The 16,165-nt window shown below is 38.7% G+C and overlaps 2 protein-coding genes across 11 annotated transcripts in view; one reads left to right on the top strand and one right to left on the bottom strand.

Annotated features, from left to right (window-relative positions):
- LOC118670140 (dnaJ homolog subfamily C member 9) overlaps positions 1-16,165 on the top strand; it is an 84,509-nt gene that overhangs the window by 9,881 nt on the left and 58,463 nt on the right. The gene's annotated exons all lie outside the window — the stretch shown is intronic.
- The window catches only part of FAM149B1 (family with sequence similarity 149 member B1), a 44,956-nt gene that overhangs the window by 4,788 nt on the left and 24,003 nt on the right, over positions 1-16,165 (bottom strand). For 4 of the 8 annotated variants that reach the window (XM_036337064.1, XM_036337065.1, XM_036337069.1 and 1 more), the window contains 7 exons: positions 15,665-15,832; positions 13,698-13,885; positions 9,432-9,556; positions 5,502-5,608; positions 2,327-2,551; positions 717-840; positions 358-483 (listed from right to left, as the gene is read on the bottom strand). In XM_036337064.1, the coding sequence (XP_036192957.1) occupies positions 358-483; positions 717-840; positions 2,327-2,551; positions 5,502-5,608; positions 9,432-9,556; positions 13,698-13,885; positions 15,665-15,832 (1,063 nt within the window). The remainder of the gene's footprint in view (positions 1-357; positions 484-716; positions 841-2,326; positions 2,552-5,501; positions 5,609-9,431; positions 9,557-13,697; positions 13,886-15,664; positions 15,833-16,165) is intronic. The other 4 variants (XM_036337066.1, XM_036337072.1, XM_036337070.1 and 1 more) reach the window with 2 other exon arrangements.

The raw sequence follows: 16,165 nt of genomic DNA, 5'->3' as shown, positions 1-16,165 counted from the left end.
ATCTCATATTTGGTTTTCCTCTATTCCAGCTGCCTTTTATTTTTCCCAACATTACTGTCCTTTCCAAAAAACCCTGACCTCTCATAATGTGCCAAAAATAGGACAGCTTTAGTTTGTCATTTTGGCCTAGAGTGATATTTCAGGTTTAATTTATACTTTACCTTATTCTATAAGTTAAAAAAGTGAGTTGCAAAGACCAGTTAGAATTTCAATAAAATGTACTTACAACATTTTTTATTGTTAGAACCTCAACTTTTAGCTTGGAGTTGATGAAGCCACTATGTAATGTCTTAAGTCTGCCAAACTAGTTTTTTCCTTTCCCCAACTACCAAGACCATAGAGGAAACATGTCACTACCAGAAATGACTGAGTTGTATTGGGCCTGGAGAAAAAGTCAGGTAAAAGGAGCCTCTCCTGGGGCTGCTGATGTTTAGGCTCATTCACCACTGCACTTCGAGCTCGATTAGAATCGCCATGGGTTTTCTGTGGAGGAGGCAAAATTACAGAAACAATTAAAACCATTTATTGTGCATGTCCTATATCAACCCTACTGGGTATGGTAACTGCAGGCCAAGTACCTCCAATTCCATTGTCATTAAATAGAATTATGTACTTTTGATAAAATATAGTATAAATTAAGATCAGAATACAAATCCTACCGAATTATTTATTACCCATGAGGAAGCACATGGAAAAGCAATAGGAAAGAGACATACCATTTGCCTTTGTGTCCCCACAGTGCTCATGTGTTCCTCTTCAGCTGTGCCAATAGGTGGCAGCAGATTATTTCGACTCAGGGGCATTGGTGAGGGAGAAGAGAGGTAACTGGCCATCACTGGGCTGCAGATCCCACCAGTGAACACCAGGACACGAAAGCATAAAGTTAGAACAATACAAGAAAACTGATCAGAATAAAAAACAATTGAAACATGAAGCACACAAAGCTTTAAACTAAGTTTTTAAGTAATGAGATCTCAAGAAAAGGATTTTGGGTTTTTTTCACAGTATTTCATAATTTTTGTTGAAACTATCCTGGACACAGAGCAGAAGTTGAATCTTTCTCTCACAGAAAACTAGAACAAAACAGCTTTTCCTATCTGGTGTTGCAGTTCTCTATCAATAATGGATTTGTAATTTCACATCTGATGGATTTCTCCACTGTTCTGGGCTTTCTGATTATCCTTTTAACTAATAACTATAATCCTCTGTAAAGCTCCTAAACTTGCATTTTCTTCCATGGGATTTGGAACAGTTTGCTATATTACTCATACCCAAAACAGTAATTGGAACTGAATGATACTTCCTTGTCCCAGAAAAAAACAAAGCAGCTTCTTTTTCCACTTTGAAAAAAAGCATTGTCAGAAGGGATGAGATTAACTATACATCAATACCACTCATCCCTAAATGAATCTATAGCTATCTCGGTATAGATACTGCCTCAGCAACATAATAAAATAGTGATCATGTGAGGTGTAACCCTGGTGTCCTGATAAAGACTTTTGGTGGTTTTGGACATTTCTTTTAGTGAGTCTATTTGAATAAATTATAATGAGAAATTGAGAAATCAAAATCAAGAAATAACATGTTGGGAGATAAGTATAGTGACATGTACTTAATTCAGAAGCTGAATTCACAACAGAGTTATGGCATTATTTTCATACCTTTTATCATAGTCTTAGAAATAAGCTGTACTAAGATGTTTTGTGAATTAACTAAAGAATTTTATTTTAGAAATTGGCTTATACATATTTTTTGTACAATGAGGCTCAGAGTGTCCACTGAATGAAGGGTGGGAAAATGGGAGAGAATATGTTCAGTATTATTTCCTAAGAATTACTAAGGGATATTTTCCGGGAATATAAGCTATAAGCAACTGCTTCTCTGAGGTTTATGCAGTTTTAGTTGTCAATGGAATAAGCAGTACCCAATGACACAGAAAAACATTAAAGAAGAATTAACTATCATTTTGGGATGAATTTCACTGAACATGTTCCCACTAAGGAAAATGTTGAATAACACATATACATATAGCTATATTATTATATATCTTTTATTTCTTTGGTGTCACGAAGTATTCTAGCCAACATTTTATTTGTAGAAATAGAAATCTCTAGCTAAATCAACAGACCCAGTATCTGTATTTAATTAATATTTAAGCTCATTTTTAAATCTGTAGTGGATAGATTTAAACCAGTGTGCAATCATCATAAGAATGCGTAATGATAGTTTCTATACATATATTTCAATATTACATTTAAATTCATTCTGTATGTAAAGTTCTTGATTAGTTGTACTAGTTTCCAGAAATTCTGTTTTTGAAACCTACACTCGGGATCCTCTGAAGATTTCTTCTGTGGGTCTTGGAGTTCCAGCTTGTGAGCGGCTTGTGCTGATGGGATGAAGGGTGCGTGGTGGGGGATTGCGTCTCCTGGCGGACTGCACTGTATGTGACAGAGATGATGTACAAAGCTCTAGGGCTCGATTTGACCAATTTCGGGTTGAAAAGATGGTACTGGACCCAGGCCTCATAAGTAGCTTGTCATCGAGATCTCTAGTGGCCAAATCAGAAACCCACAGTGAAATCAAGATTACTCTGTACTGGGAGATACAACTCAAAGGGTAAAAAACAGACTATAAAATACATTCAAGGGAGAAAAGTGCAAAAGTAAAAATTGTTCAAAAGTAACCTAGTTTTCCGAAGTTACATTCGTAGCTCAGGCACAAGAATGTGTTCTTAAAGGGAGGACATGATGCCCTGGCCGGTGTTGCTCAGTTGGGCATTGTCCCGCGCACCGAGAGATTGCGGGTTCCGTTCCCCATCAGGGCACATGCCCAAGTTGCACACTGGATCCCCGGTAGGAGGCAGCCGAGCAATGTTTTGCTTTCATGTCGATGTTTCTCTTCCACTCCCTTCCTCTCTCTCTAAAAAGCAATTCAAACATCTTTTTTTTTTAAAAAAAGGGACATGATTTCAGTCGTACATGTAATTCAGTAGAATGGAGATTTGGAAAATCAAGTCCTTTATCCACCTGCCATCACCGTCACTTTCTTCAGTTACTAGCAAAGGCTAATCTGAAAGGTACCTTCTCTGAAGTGCTTCCCAACAGTTTATCTCAGGGACTGAGATTCCCACCATATGTCAGGCATGGCCTTGTGCTACAGTAATGGCATCAGACAGTTGAAAGGTAAATATTGCTGCTTGGGAGCAATGTGGCTCCCTCTGCAGAGCTTAAACTGCTGAGCTATTCTGGAGCTTGCATGGGTAGAGGTTGGGTTCTTTGGAAATCTCAGAGCAGGCAAAAGGTCCAGAGCCTTGTGCTGCCAAGGGCAGTAGGACCACATTTGCATAAACAACTGTGGTCCTCATTTGCATAAACAACTGTGAAACAGACATTTTTTTAAAAATATACTTTATTGATTTCTTACAGAGAGGAAGGGAGAGGGATAGAAAGTTAGAAACATCAATGAGAGAGACATCGATCAGCTGCCTCCTGCACACTGCCCACCGGGGATGTGCCTGCAACCAAGGTACATGCCCTTGACTGGAATCGAACCTGGGACCCTTGAGTCCGCAGGCTGACGCTCTATCCACTGAGCCAAGCCGGTTAGGGCGAAACAGACATTTTTATGTTAGTACTCGGTTATATAAAATACCTTTTCCAAATAGTTCAGTAGCTTAAACTCTGCCCTGCAGATTCAGGGTTATTGTATTTGTTTTTTAAGCAGATGAGAGGATGTTTGGCTCTATTGTAAGGCACCTAAGAAGACAGTATTTGCACAATGAAATAAAGGGGAAATGAAAGCTCTGCCATGTACTCTTTGGCTTTCAGCAAATTCCTGCTCAACCTTTCGGGCCCCATTGGTGTCCTCTAGTGCAAAATGTGCCTCAGTGTTTGGAAAACTTTGAAGGGAAAGTACGCATCAAGGAATTAGGGCTAAGCCTTGAGCATCACAAGAGGTCTTTCTGGTCTTCCTGCTTGCCTAACCACTCACTTAGGCATTTTCTTTATACACCCTACTTTCATACTTCTGGATTCAATCATCACCTCTAGCCAAGTGACTTTAGATCAACTGCCAAAACTGACCTCTTTCAACACATCTCAAACCAACTCATCTTCCCAAACAAGCTTCCCTTGAGTTTGAAAATTCAGAGCTGAAAGTGATTCCTCTATTTTTATAGAATTTGATTTCTTACAGTATATCCTAGTACATTTCATTCTTTTCTCATGCTTTGCTACAACTTGAATGCAGACCATTAGTGGCTCATGCTTGAACTCTTGCATTAGATTCCTTACCGTCAGTTCTTACCATTTCAATCCAATATATGTTTTACTGCTTGAAATCTTTCAAATTCCTGATTTAAATATATGTGCTTCCCAACTGAAACTCATACATTGCTGGTAGGAGTATAAAATGGTACATTACTTTGGAAAACTGTATGGCGGTTTCACTTCCAGATAATCACCCAAGAGAAATTAGAACATAGGTCTACAAAAACCTGTGCAAGAATATTTACAGTGTTTTTATGCAGACCAGTCCCAATGTGGAAACAGCCCAAATGTTCATTAACAGAAGAATGGATGAACAAATTATATATTCTTAGAATAGCATATTGCTTGGCAATAAAAGAGAAGGTAACATGCATCATGGATGGATATCAGAAACATGGCATTCAATACCTCCCATAATTTATTACCAACCTTCATTAATTTCATAGTTTTTTCTTTCCCGCTAATCGCACTATGGTCTATTTTAATTCTCAAAGATTGTCAATAATCTTTGGTCAGAAGCATTAAAGTTCTGACCTATCTCCTATCCTATTATAGTAAAAATGGTCCTTTTAAATATTTTGTATTTTTCCTTCTCAAAATCTTTTCCCACATCAATTCTCCTACCTAAAATAGCCTTACTGCTTTTCATTGCTTATCCAAACTCCATTTTTCAAGGAAGAGTTTAAAATGTACACTTATCCACCAAAATGCCTTCCTTCTTTGGGGTTGCCATAGTACTTCCTCTGGGTACCTCACACTTGGCACTAAGTCATAAAAATGCCCTATAAGGCTAGGTCTCTTTCTACCTGTGTGTGTTTTATTTCTCCAGTTATATTATCAGCTCTTTGGGGGTGGAGACCATTTCCCTTAGATCAGTGATGGCGAACCTTTTGAGCTCGGCGTGTCAGCATTTTGAAAAACCCTAACTTAACTCTGGTGCTGTGTCACATAGAGAAATTTTTTGATATTTGCAACCATAGTAAAACAAAGATTTATATTTTTGATACTTATTTTATATATTTAAATGCCATTTAACAAAGAAAAATCAACCAAAAAAATGAGTTCGCGTGTCACCTCTGACACGCGTGTCATAGGTTCGCCATCACTGCCTTAGATGTTTTTATTCCCAAGATGTCTGATTGCCTGGTAGCTATTCAATACGTACATGTTGATTGACTGATTTTTCTTCTACTTAAACTTTATAGACTATTGGAATTTTGTACTACTTACAGAAGTTTGTCCATTAGGGAGAGATTTCTTGGCTGTAGAGGCATCCCATGAACCAAGAGACCATTGACATTTGGCTGATGACCACCTGTTGCTTGACAGAGACTCATCTACATGTTAAAAGTGGATGTTACTCATTATTAGTTGGTGAAGATACCTGCTTAGTTTCCCAACTTTGCCAAAAGTTATTATTTCCAAATTAGGTCACATATACATTTTTCTCCTGTGCCTTAACTTTTGTAATATCTTTGCCAATAATCCAGCTTGGGGCCCCAAGTTCACCGTAAAGATGACAACAAGGTCATAGTTCTTTTCCTAAATGACAGCAGGTGGGAGAAGCCTGATCCACCTAGACCAGCCGTGGGCAAACTACGGCCCGCGGGCCGGCCAGTTTGAAATGAATAAAACTAAAAAAAAAAAAAGACTGTACCCTTTTATGTAATGATGTTTACTTTGAATTTATATTAGTTCACACAAACACTCCATCCATGCTTTTTTTCCGGCCCTCCAGTCCAGTTTAAGAATCCATTGTGGCCCTCGAGTCAAAAAGTTTGCCCACCCCTGACCTAGACGAAAGCACTTAGCAGCCACTGTTAAAAGGGAGAGAGGACCTTTATTATTATTGTTATTAGAAAAGAAAACACAAGTATGGAGCCAAAAAAAAAAAAAAGGAATGCGACTCTCTAGGGAGCATGCCAGTGCCTTTCCCAACCCTCTTCCCCCAGGTGCATTTTCTTTGCCTCATTCTCTTTCTCCTAAGCCCATTTCTTCTACCAGTTAAAGGGCCCTTCTTTTGCCTCGGGAACTTGTTTCCTAATCCCATTCCTTCTACAGCTCACTTTTTAAAAAAATTTTTTATTAAGTTATTACATATGTGTCCTTATCCACACATTACCCCCCAACCCCCCCTACTCATGCCCTCACCCCGCTGTTGTCTGTGTCCATTGGTTAGGCCTATATGCTAGCATATAAGTCCTTTGGTTGATCTCTCTCCCTTACTCCCACCCTCCCCTACCTTCCCTCTGAGGTTTGACGGTCTGATTGATGCTTCTGTCTCTGGATCTGTTTTTGTTCATCAGTTTATGTTGTTCATTATAGTCCACAAATGAGTGAGATCATGTATTATTTATCTTTCTCTTACTGGCTTATTTCACTTAGCATAATGCTCTCCAGTTCCATCCATGCTGTTGCAAATGGTAAGGACTTCTTCTTTTTTACCACAGCGTAGTATTCCATTCTGTAGATGTACCACAGTTTTTTAATCCACTCATCTATTGATGGGCACTTACGCTGTTTCCAAATCTTAGCTATGGTGAATTGTGCTGTTGTGAACATAGGGGTGCATATATCCTTTCTAATTGGTGTTTCTAGTTTCTTGGGATATATTCCTAGAAGTGGGATCACTGGGTCCATTTTTAGTTTTTTGAGGAAACTCCATACTGTTTTCCACAGTGGCTGCACCAGTCTGCATTCCCACCAGCAGTGCACGAGGGTTCCTTTTTCTCCACATCCTCGCCAGCACTTGTCATTTGTTGATTTGTTGATAGCCATTCTGACAGGTGTGAGATGGCACCGCATTGTTTTGATTTACATTTCTCGGATGATTAGTGACTTTGAACATGTTTTCATGTCTCTTGGCCTTTCTTCTCTCCTCTTTCGAAAAGTATGTATTTAGGTCTGTTGCCCATTTTTTGATTGGGTTGTTTATCTTCCTTTTGTTAAGTTGTATGAGTTCCCTGTAAATGTTGGAGATTAAACCCTTATTGGTGATAACATTTGCAAATATGTTCTCCCATGCAGTGGCCTTTCTTGTTGTTTTGTTGATGGTTTCCTTTGCTGTGCAAAAGCTTTTTATTTTGATGTTTTTATCTTTGTAACTTTCTAAATAAACTTTACCTTATAGTTTGAATCTTGGCTCTGAATTCTTTCTTAGCCAGAACTCAAGTACTGAGGAGGCTGAACCAAGGTCTGGTCTGACTCCACTGGTCTAACACCTGGTGCCATTTTTGCTCCCTAAATTGTAATTATAGAATCCAATAAATGGCTTAAAAGAAGAAAAAAATAAAGGTAAACTATAACATGGTTTTTCACCATTGCTCTACACAAACTAATCCTTTCTCCTTCACTACCGCTGGAGTCGTCAGCTCTCAATGATAACCAAAATTCTGAAGACTATTTATTGGAAGGAGTTAATCCTATTGTTGCAACATTAGCAGGATTTAATCTTACTTGGTCGCACATCACTACCTCAGAGTACTGTTTCTTTTCTCTCTCAGGTCATCTCCTTTGCCATGCATTTTCCTCTTGCTTTTTCTTTCAAGAATGTTTGGATTAACACTTATTACTTTTATCAGTAAGCAGAACCATTGAAGTCAACTGATTAGGGCTTAGGTTTCCTAAACCATTGCCAAGCCAGTTCAACATGTAGAAGTATTTTATTACTATCCAAGGAACATAATTTCACCTGGTTCACCCTTTAATGTGATGAGGTATGAACCTTGCTGATTTATTTTTATTTTTTATTTTTATTTTTTAATATATTTTATTGATTTTCCACAGAGAGGAAGGGAGAAGGATAGAGAGTTAGAAACATTGATGGGACAGAAACATTGATCAGCTGCCTCCTGAACACCCCCTACTGGGGATGTGCCTGCAACCCAGATACATGCCCTTAACCAAAATCGAACCTGGGACACTTGAGTCCGTAGGCCGACGCTCTATCCACTGAGCCAAACTGGTTAGGGCTGATTTTATTTTTAAATAACATGTTTATAAATCCAGCTGCACAATATCTGCTCAGTATACCAACAAACCACATATTTGATCTGGCCATAAAATACAGGGTTGATGAGCATGGCACACAAAGATTACAGTCTTTTCTTCCCTTCCCACTATGCTCCCTTTATCCCAACTCTTTTGCCACAAGTAACACTGAGAAACTATCAAGTAGGAACTGGTTCTACATAATCATTACACAGGGATGAAAACAGAGTCATCAGCAGGCCCATCAACCTGCAAGAAATGGCCATCTTTATGCTTGCCCATAGACTTGAGACCACTTCTCTTTGTCCTCTCTGGTTTGCCTTTTACACCTAAGTGCTAAAACACCCCAAAAGAAAACACAAAGTATGGAACAAGTCAACAGATTCAAATACTTGGGGGAAGAACACAAAAGCCAAGTAGACAGTGACAAGAAAAAAAGAAAGGAGGAATCAAATTCAAAGGATAGAATGTTACGGCCTTAAAAAATCTGAGATTTGGTCTCTCTTTTCATCATGAAAGGACAGAGCAGGACTGGTGGCTGTGTCCTTAACCCCTCTTCCAAGAAAAAGCCGCAGGGTGTATCAGTTACTCAGCCTGCCCTTATCTCAGCCAATGGGGAAGCGGGGAAACTAGCCCAAGGCCAAAAGTACGCTGGCCACCCCCCCTGTCTTTGTGTAACCAGACCCTAGCTGCACCCTGCCCCCGACCCCAAGCCCTATAAATTCTTTGTTCTCTTGGGACTCGGGGCTCTCTCTTGCACCCAGTAATGGAGGCGAGGGGGGGGCCAAGCGAGCTTGTATAAGAGACCCTCTGCTTTTGCATCGGACTGGCTCCCTGGCGTGGTTTCTTGGGGATCTTGAAATCTGGGCATAACACATCATACCCTTCATTCTTCCCAGAACAGGCTGACACATAGTTGAGTCTAGATTGTACTGCTTATACCCGCCTTTTCAAAAGAGCTGACTGAGAATAATTTAACCCTAATTTACTATTGATTTTTAAAACTGAAATTAAATTTGGCAATACATAGAATCACTGGATTATAGTGATAAACACATAACTTTACTGAAAAAAATTGAGTCATAAATAATACAGTTCAGGCAAATAACTGAGCAAACTTCTGGCAAAAACAGTCCTAGGTTCTCTAGTATATTCCCCTGTGGGGCTTACCGGATTTGAGGTGATGGACAGCACCTTAGACTGTGGCACTCGAGGTAAGACCAGAGGTTGTGGTTCACTCAGCGCACACGGGCTTTCTGGAGCCGATTTGGTGATGGCAACATTACTCTCATCATCTGAGCAAAGAAACAGAACGTTATCATCTCCAGACCCACAGCAACAGTACCATGAAAAACAGTCTCTGAGAGTTCTGTCTTGAGCTAGGCTTCACTCATCTTTGCAGTCCAATTTCATACTACCTGCATGGTTCAAAAAAACACTGCCAAAATCCTCAAACCAATTGCATTTGAACATCTCTTCATGTATTTATTGGTCATTTGTATATCTTCTCTGGAGAAAGGTCTAGTCAGGTTATTTGCCCATTTTTACAGTTGGGTTGTTTGTCCTTTTGTTGTTGAATTGTAGTTTTGTTTGTTTCTGAGAAAGGAAGGGAAGGAGAGGAGGTAGAAAGAAACACTGATGTGAAACATTGATTGGTTGCCTACGGCACACGCCCCGACTGGGGATCAAACCTGTAACCTGGATAAGTGCCCTGGCTGAGAATTGACATTGCCACCATTTGGTGCACAGGATGATGCTCCAACCAACTGAGCCACACCAGCCAAGGTGAACTGTAGTTCTTTACATATTGTGGCTACTAGATTCTTATGAGTTGTATGATTTGTATATATTTGCTCCCATTCTGTAGGTGGTTTTCTCTTCCTGATAATGTGTTTGATACAAAAAGTTTATTCTGATGAAGTCCAATTTATCTATTTTTTCTTTCGTCATTTGTGGGTTTGGTGTCATATCTAAGAATCTCTGCCAAACCAAATAATAAACTTGCAGATGCAAATAGCTCAACAAACTCCAAGAAGTAACATGAAAATCACTTCAACACACAAGCTCATGAAAACGTACTCTAATGTTTTCTTCTAAGAGTTATATAGTTTTAGTTCTTAAATGTGTGTCTTTTTTTCCATTTTTAGTTGATATTTTGTATATGGTGTCAAGTAAGGGTCCAACTTCCTTCTCTTTTCCATGTGGCTACCCAGTTGTTCCTATACCCTACTTAACCCCATTGAATGATCTTGGCATCCTTGTTGAAAATCAATTGGACATAGAGTGTGGGTTTATTTCTGGACTTTTGATTGTATTCCATTGATTTCTATGTCTGTCCTATGCCAGTATCACACTGTTTTGATTACTGTAGCTTTGTATTAAGTTTCAAAGTCAGGAAGTGTGAGTCCTCCCACTTTTTTCTTTTTTAATATTGTTTTGTATATTCAGGGTATTTGTATTTCCATCTGAATTTTTGGATCAGCTTATCCAATTTCTGCAAAAGAGGCATTTGGAATTTTGATATGAATTATAGTCAACCTGTAGATCTATTTGGGGGATATTGCCATCTTAACGATTTTAAGTCTTTCAATCCAGTAAACACAGTTGTCCTTCCATTTCTTTAGGTCTTTTCTAATTTCTCTTAATAATATTTTGTAGTTTTCAGTGTACAAGTCTTGCACTTCCTTGGTTAAGTTTATTTTATTCTTTCTGACGCTATTATAAATGAACTAGAGGCCTGGAGCACAAATTAGTGCACCAGTGGGGTCCGGCTGGCTCACCCTGATGGGGGCCGATGGGGCCAGGCGAGCTGTGGGGAGGGGACACAAGAGGTTGGCTGGCTGGCTCCGCCTCTGATCAGGGTGGGGGGGCCAATTGGGGGCAGGGCCGGCTGGGGGGAGGGGCTGCGGTGGTTGGCCGGTTTAACTGGTCGATGAAGGGACAATTTGCATATTAGCCTTTTATTATATAGGATTGTTTTCTTAATTTCATTTTCAATTGTTCATTGATAGAGGCTGGAGAGAAGCATGATGGAGAAGGCATAAATTTCCTTGAAAAGACTTAGTGGAAATCTGGATTTGGAGGAAGGGCTCTGAAGGAAATGAGGAACATTTTATTAGAAGGGCCTGGCTGGTGTGGTTCAGTGATTGAGCATCAATCTATGAACCAGGAGGTCACGGTTCAATTCCCAGTCAGGGCACATGTACAGGTTACAGGCTGGATCCCCAGTGGGGGGCATGCAGAAAGCAGCCGATTGATGAAGTTTCTCTCTCATCATTGATGTTTCTATTTCTCCCTTTCCCTTCCTCTCTGAAGTCAAATATATATTTATAGAAGGTGGGAGGGAGATGCTTGTTATCTGGTGGCAGAAAGGTTAATGAAGTGGTCTCCTGTGGTCATGTGAAAAGCAGAACTTTTAAGTGATAGTCTGGTTATATAGCTAGGGAGATTTCCAATCAAATTGTTGAAGGTGAGGCCTGCTGCTTATAATAAAATATGAGATGAGGGAGATACATTGAAGAAAAAATTATTAAGCATAAATAAACCAGTACCTGATGATTTTAGAAATTCTCAGTCTCTCTAGATGGCAAAAGATTCTAAATGGAAGAAGGCTGTCAGAACCCCAAAATTCTACTGGCAGGAAGCAGCCTGATAAAACTACTTAGCTGCAAACATGTGCTACCTTTCATGAAAAACGAAAGATGACTCAGATAGTCAAACAAAGAGCCCGGGCAGTGGAGCAGAGAGTTGAGAGGATTATTTCCAGGCCTTGAAACTTGATGAATGAACTCCCAATATTTTCCCAATTGGATTTCAGAATTGACATGGACCCTTTTTTACTTTCCGTCCTCCCACCCCCACTCTTTAAACTGGAATGTCTATAACTGTTATCCTTTCTCGGCCCACTATTGTATGTTGGGTGTGGAGTCAGATAACTTGTCTCTAGGAATGGAATGGTTAGATTACATAGTTAGATGTTTAAATATCGGTGCATATAACCTTTAGTTTCACAGGTGTATGAATGGAAAGAAACTGTACCCCAGTAACTTTACTTAATGTATTACATCCAAGCACTTGATTCATAGACGGACCTGATTTAGATGGTATATTTTAGACTTCTGGGCTGCTGGCTGTAATAAGAGGAGTCTCTTGGAAACCTTGGGAGGAGTTGAAAGTGTTTTTCCTGTGGGAGCATATGATCATTGGGCGCCAGTGGGAGGGTTGTAGTGGACAGACTCTAAGGTAGTTCCCGTGATGCTCACCTCTTGGTGTTCACCTTTGTATAATCCCTGCCCTTTGAATGTGGGCAGGACCTGTGACTTTTTCAGACCAATAGGTCATGGTAAAAGTGATGGGATGTGATTCCCATTATTATATTACATTATATTAGCCTGTCTTGCTAGTAAACTAGTTCTCAGTCTTTCTTGCTATTTTTTAAGAAGAAAGCTGCTCTGACTACAAGAAACCAGATCCTTCCAAGAACACACAAAAGGGAAAGTAGATCCTTTTCTAGTTGAGCCTCTACATGAGAACTCAGCCCAGTCAACACCTTGATTGCAGCCTTTTGAGATCCCAAGTAGAGGACTGTTCCTGGATTTCTGACCCACAAATCTGTGATAATTTTTTGTATAACATAGAAAACCAATACAATCACTTCTTTAAAAGTTAAATATACATTTAACCATGTAATTGAACTATTCCACTCATACAAATTTATCCAAGAAAAAAGAAAATATATTTCCAAAAAATTCTTGTACACTGGTGTTCATAATATCTTTACATCTAACAGTCCAAAGGTGAAAACAATCCAAATTCCCATCAACTGATAAAAGGATACATTATGGAACAATGGAATACTACTTAGCAATAAAAGGAATAAATGATGGCACATGAGAGGACATGGATGAATCTCAAAATGATCATGGTGAGTGAAAGAAACTGATAGAAAAAGAGTAAATACCATATGATTCCATTTATATGAAATTCTGCAGAACAAAAACTATAGTGATAGCAGATTAACTGTCACTTGGGGATGGTGGGTCGGGCAAGGTAATTTTGGGGGTAATGGTATGTTCACTCGATTGGCTGTTTCATGTGTGTATACACAGGTCAACTTATCAACTTATACACTTTAAATATGTATGATTTGTTACATATCAATTATCCTTTAATAAAGCAGTTTAAAGATGTACTTGCCACTTGTACATGTTTTTTTCTCACAAATAATTATATTCAAAGAGAAAGCACAGTCTCTGTCAAGTCATCATAGACTAGGCCTTTTTGCTCCTCTCAAATATTTCTAAATATCTCTTAGTTTCTGTGGGAAATACAAATATGAGTCTTTTGCACTAATGAAGCATATAATTTAGTTGACTGGCTAGGGCCTGGAAATCATAAACAATTACCTTTTTATATTTTTTTCACAAAGAACCTTACCAGAAGCAAATCCCTCCCAGTGACTGCGTGTCAACTGCTCCATACAGCTCAGGACCTTGCTCCACACTTCATCGAACACATAAGCAAGGACATCCTCTTTCATGCAGTAAAATGGAGCAATGGGAGGGTACCCTAATTTCTGTTTCTCTGTAGCTGCTTCTGATTTCTTTCCATGAAAACCCTCTTCCCTGTGACAGAAGCAAGATGGAAAGACTTTGTGGTTATTCACTGAATGCTCACCACTGTCCTCTGTGCTCCTTAGAAGTGTGATCTGTACCCCGTGTTTCCCTGCCCCTTGCCCAGCATATGTAGCACATGTATTAAGTTGCCTTGTAAACTAAGGGAGTTCTCAACAGAGAAGACTGCATTTCCCTTATTATCCTCACCCCACTACTTTGCCAACAAAACAGAACAAGAAATAGAAGCCTGAGAATCACTGATTTTTTAGCTTTAAACAGATGAGCATTGTCAATTGAGTAACAAGCTGTGACAACTAAGCATACAGAAATAATCTTTTGTTGTAACTGAGTAACATTTAGACTAATATTAATGTGACATTTAATGATGTGCATGTAACTGTGATGATGCTGCACAATGAAGGCACTGATTCATTAGGGAAAGAGTCCACATAGATTATTTAAAAACTTTTATTAATCCAAATAAACATTTGGTAATTGCCTGGAAAGAAAAAAGAGCCCAACAGCACAGGAAGCTATTCTTGAGTCTCTTCTGGAGACTGTATCTGTAACCCAGAAACTCTCAGTGAGTCAAATCTATCTCTATTTCTTTTTAGAAGAGATAACACATTCATATGATGAAAAATTCATATTGTAGAAATGTATGCATGTAGTGAAAAATAAGTCTCCTACATCTCTGTCCCCCAATGTGCATTTCTAAAAGGAAACATTATACATCCATCCAGAGAAACAGTTACATTACATACTGTACTGCACCGAGAGAGAAGACTGGCTAGAGGAAAAAGGAAGAGAAAACATAGACAATCTGACCCACACCAGGTAAAATAAAGGGTGAGGGGGCAGACTCTAGAAAACCAAAGAACCTAATTGCGATTCTTTTGCAACAAGGAGCTAGTTCAAGGTGTTATGTACAGGAATTTGGGTTATGTTTAGCTGGCCCTAGAATGTGTGCATTGAGCACATGAGTAAGCATGGCTCGGTGGAAATATGATGGGAAAAAGAGTCCAGAATCATTTGACACAATACTAACTAGCCCTAACCAAACCCTCATAGCCTAAAGTGAAATTCTCTCACTTCCAGATATGCTGCTGTGACTATCAAAGCTAAAAGAATAGTTTAAGAGGTTGTTTCAGAAAGGTAGCGTGGAATAGTGTAGAGAACCCTCGACCTAGAATCGGACAGGTTTTATTTTTAGCTTTTTCTCAGACAAATCACTTAACTACTCTGACTCTCACTTATCCTGTCAAGAGGGTAAATAATATCTATGTCACAGGACTACTGTCAAGACTACAAGGATAGATATACATAAGCATTATCAATTATAAAGTATGTGCTGAGTATAAGATTTTTATATAAACTGTATATACCCTTTTTTAAACAGATTTATGTAAATGAAGTTCACACCTCTTGAACTGCTCTTTTAAAATTTTTCAGTGATTCCATGAATTGCTGGTGATAACTTACAAAGGGTAAAATCAAATTATGTGGAGGAAAAAATTAACTCATTTAAAAATGTTTAATGTCAAGAAGAGGCAAATGACATGTGCAGGAGGAAAACACACCAGGATGTCTGGTTTGTGGCATCAGCAGGGATTTATATCAACTAAGCACATGAACTCTGAGAGGTAATAGAAAAGATGTAACAACAACAACAAAAAGATGTAACAAAAAGTGACAATTATAGGTCTTTTGGTAGTATACTTTAGAAAAAATAGGGATTAATACATAAAATAAGAGATGAGAAAGAAGCTTAAAAAACATAATACTCACACATCTGTGTGGTCGAATGCTAAGTATTCCTCTATGACGCCTTCAGAGAGGATTACACAGTCTTCCTCTTCTTTTTCCATAGAACACAAGCTAGGGGATTTGACAATGGAAGATGCTTTATGAACATAAGAAGTTGAAAAATGTAACTTCTTTCCCCTAATACCAAATCTGGGAGAAAGAAAAAGAAAATATTAATTAATATAAATAGTTCTCACAGTTCAAACTCCCTTGCCCTGGTGACACTTCCCTTGACTACTATAAACCTTAATGCTTATTAATTCTCAGAGCAGAAAGGATAAATACTAGCCATAGGCATACTCTGCTTAGGTATATTATGTAGTACTGCATACTGCTTATCTTTTCAGATGCAACAGCTGTGGCTATAAAATAAATTTTTTAAAAAATCTGAGAATATTTACATTCATAATTACATCTTTAAAGGCACCTCAGGAGGTTATGTGATTATTTCAATAATTCCATCATTGTTCAAAATGCATGCTC

Source organism: Myotis myotis, unplaced genomic scaffold (genome assembly GCF_014108235.1).
Source record: "Myotis myotis isolate mMyoMyo1 unplaced genomic scaffold, mMyoMyo1.p scaffold_m19_p_15, whole genome shotgun sequence".
NCBI lineage: Eukaryota > Metazoa > Chordata > Mammalia > Chiroptera > Vespertilionidae > Myotis > Myotis myotis.
Note: the sequence above shows the minus strand (reverse complement) of the source record. Positions and strands in the feature narration are given on the sequence as shown.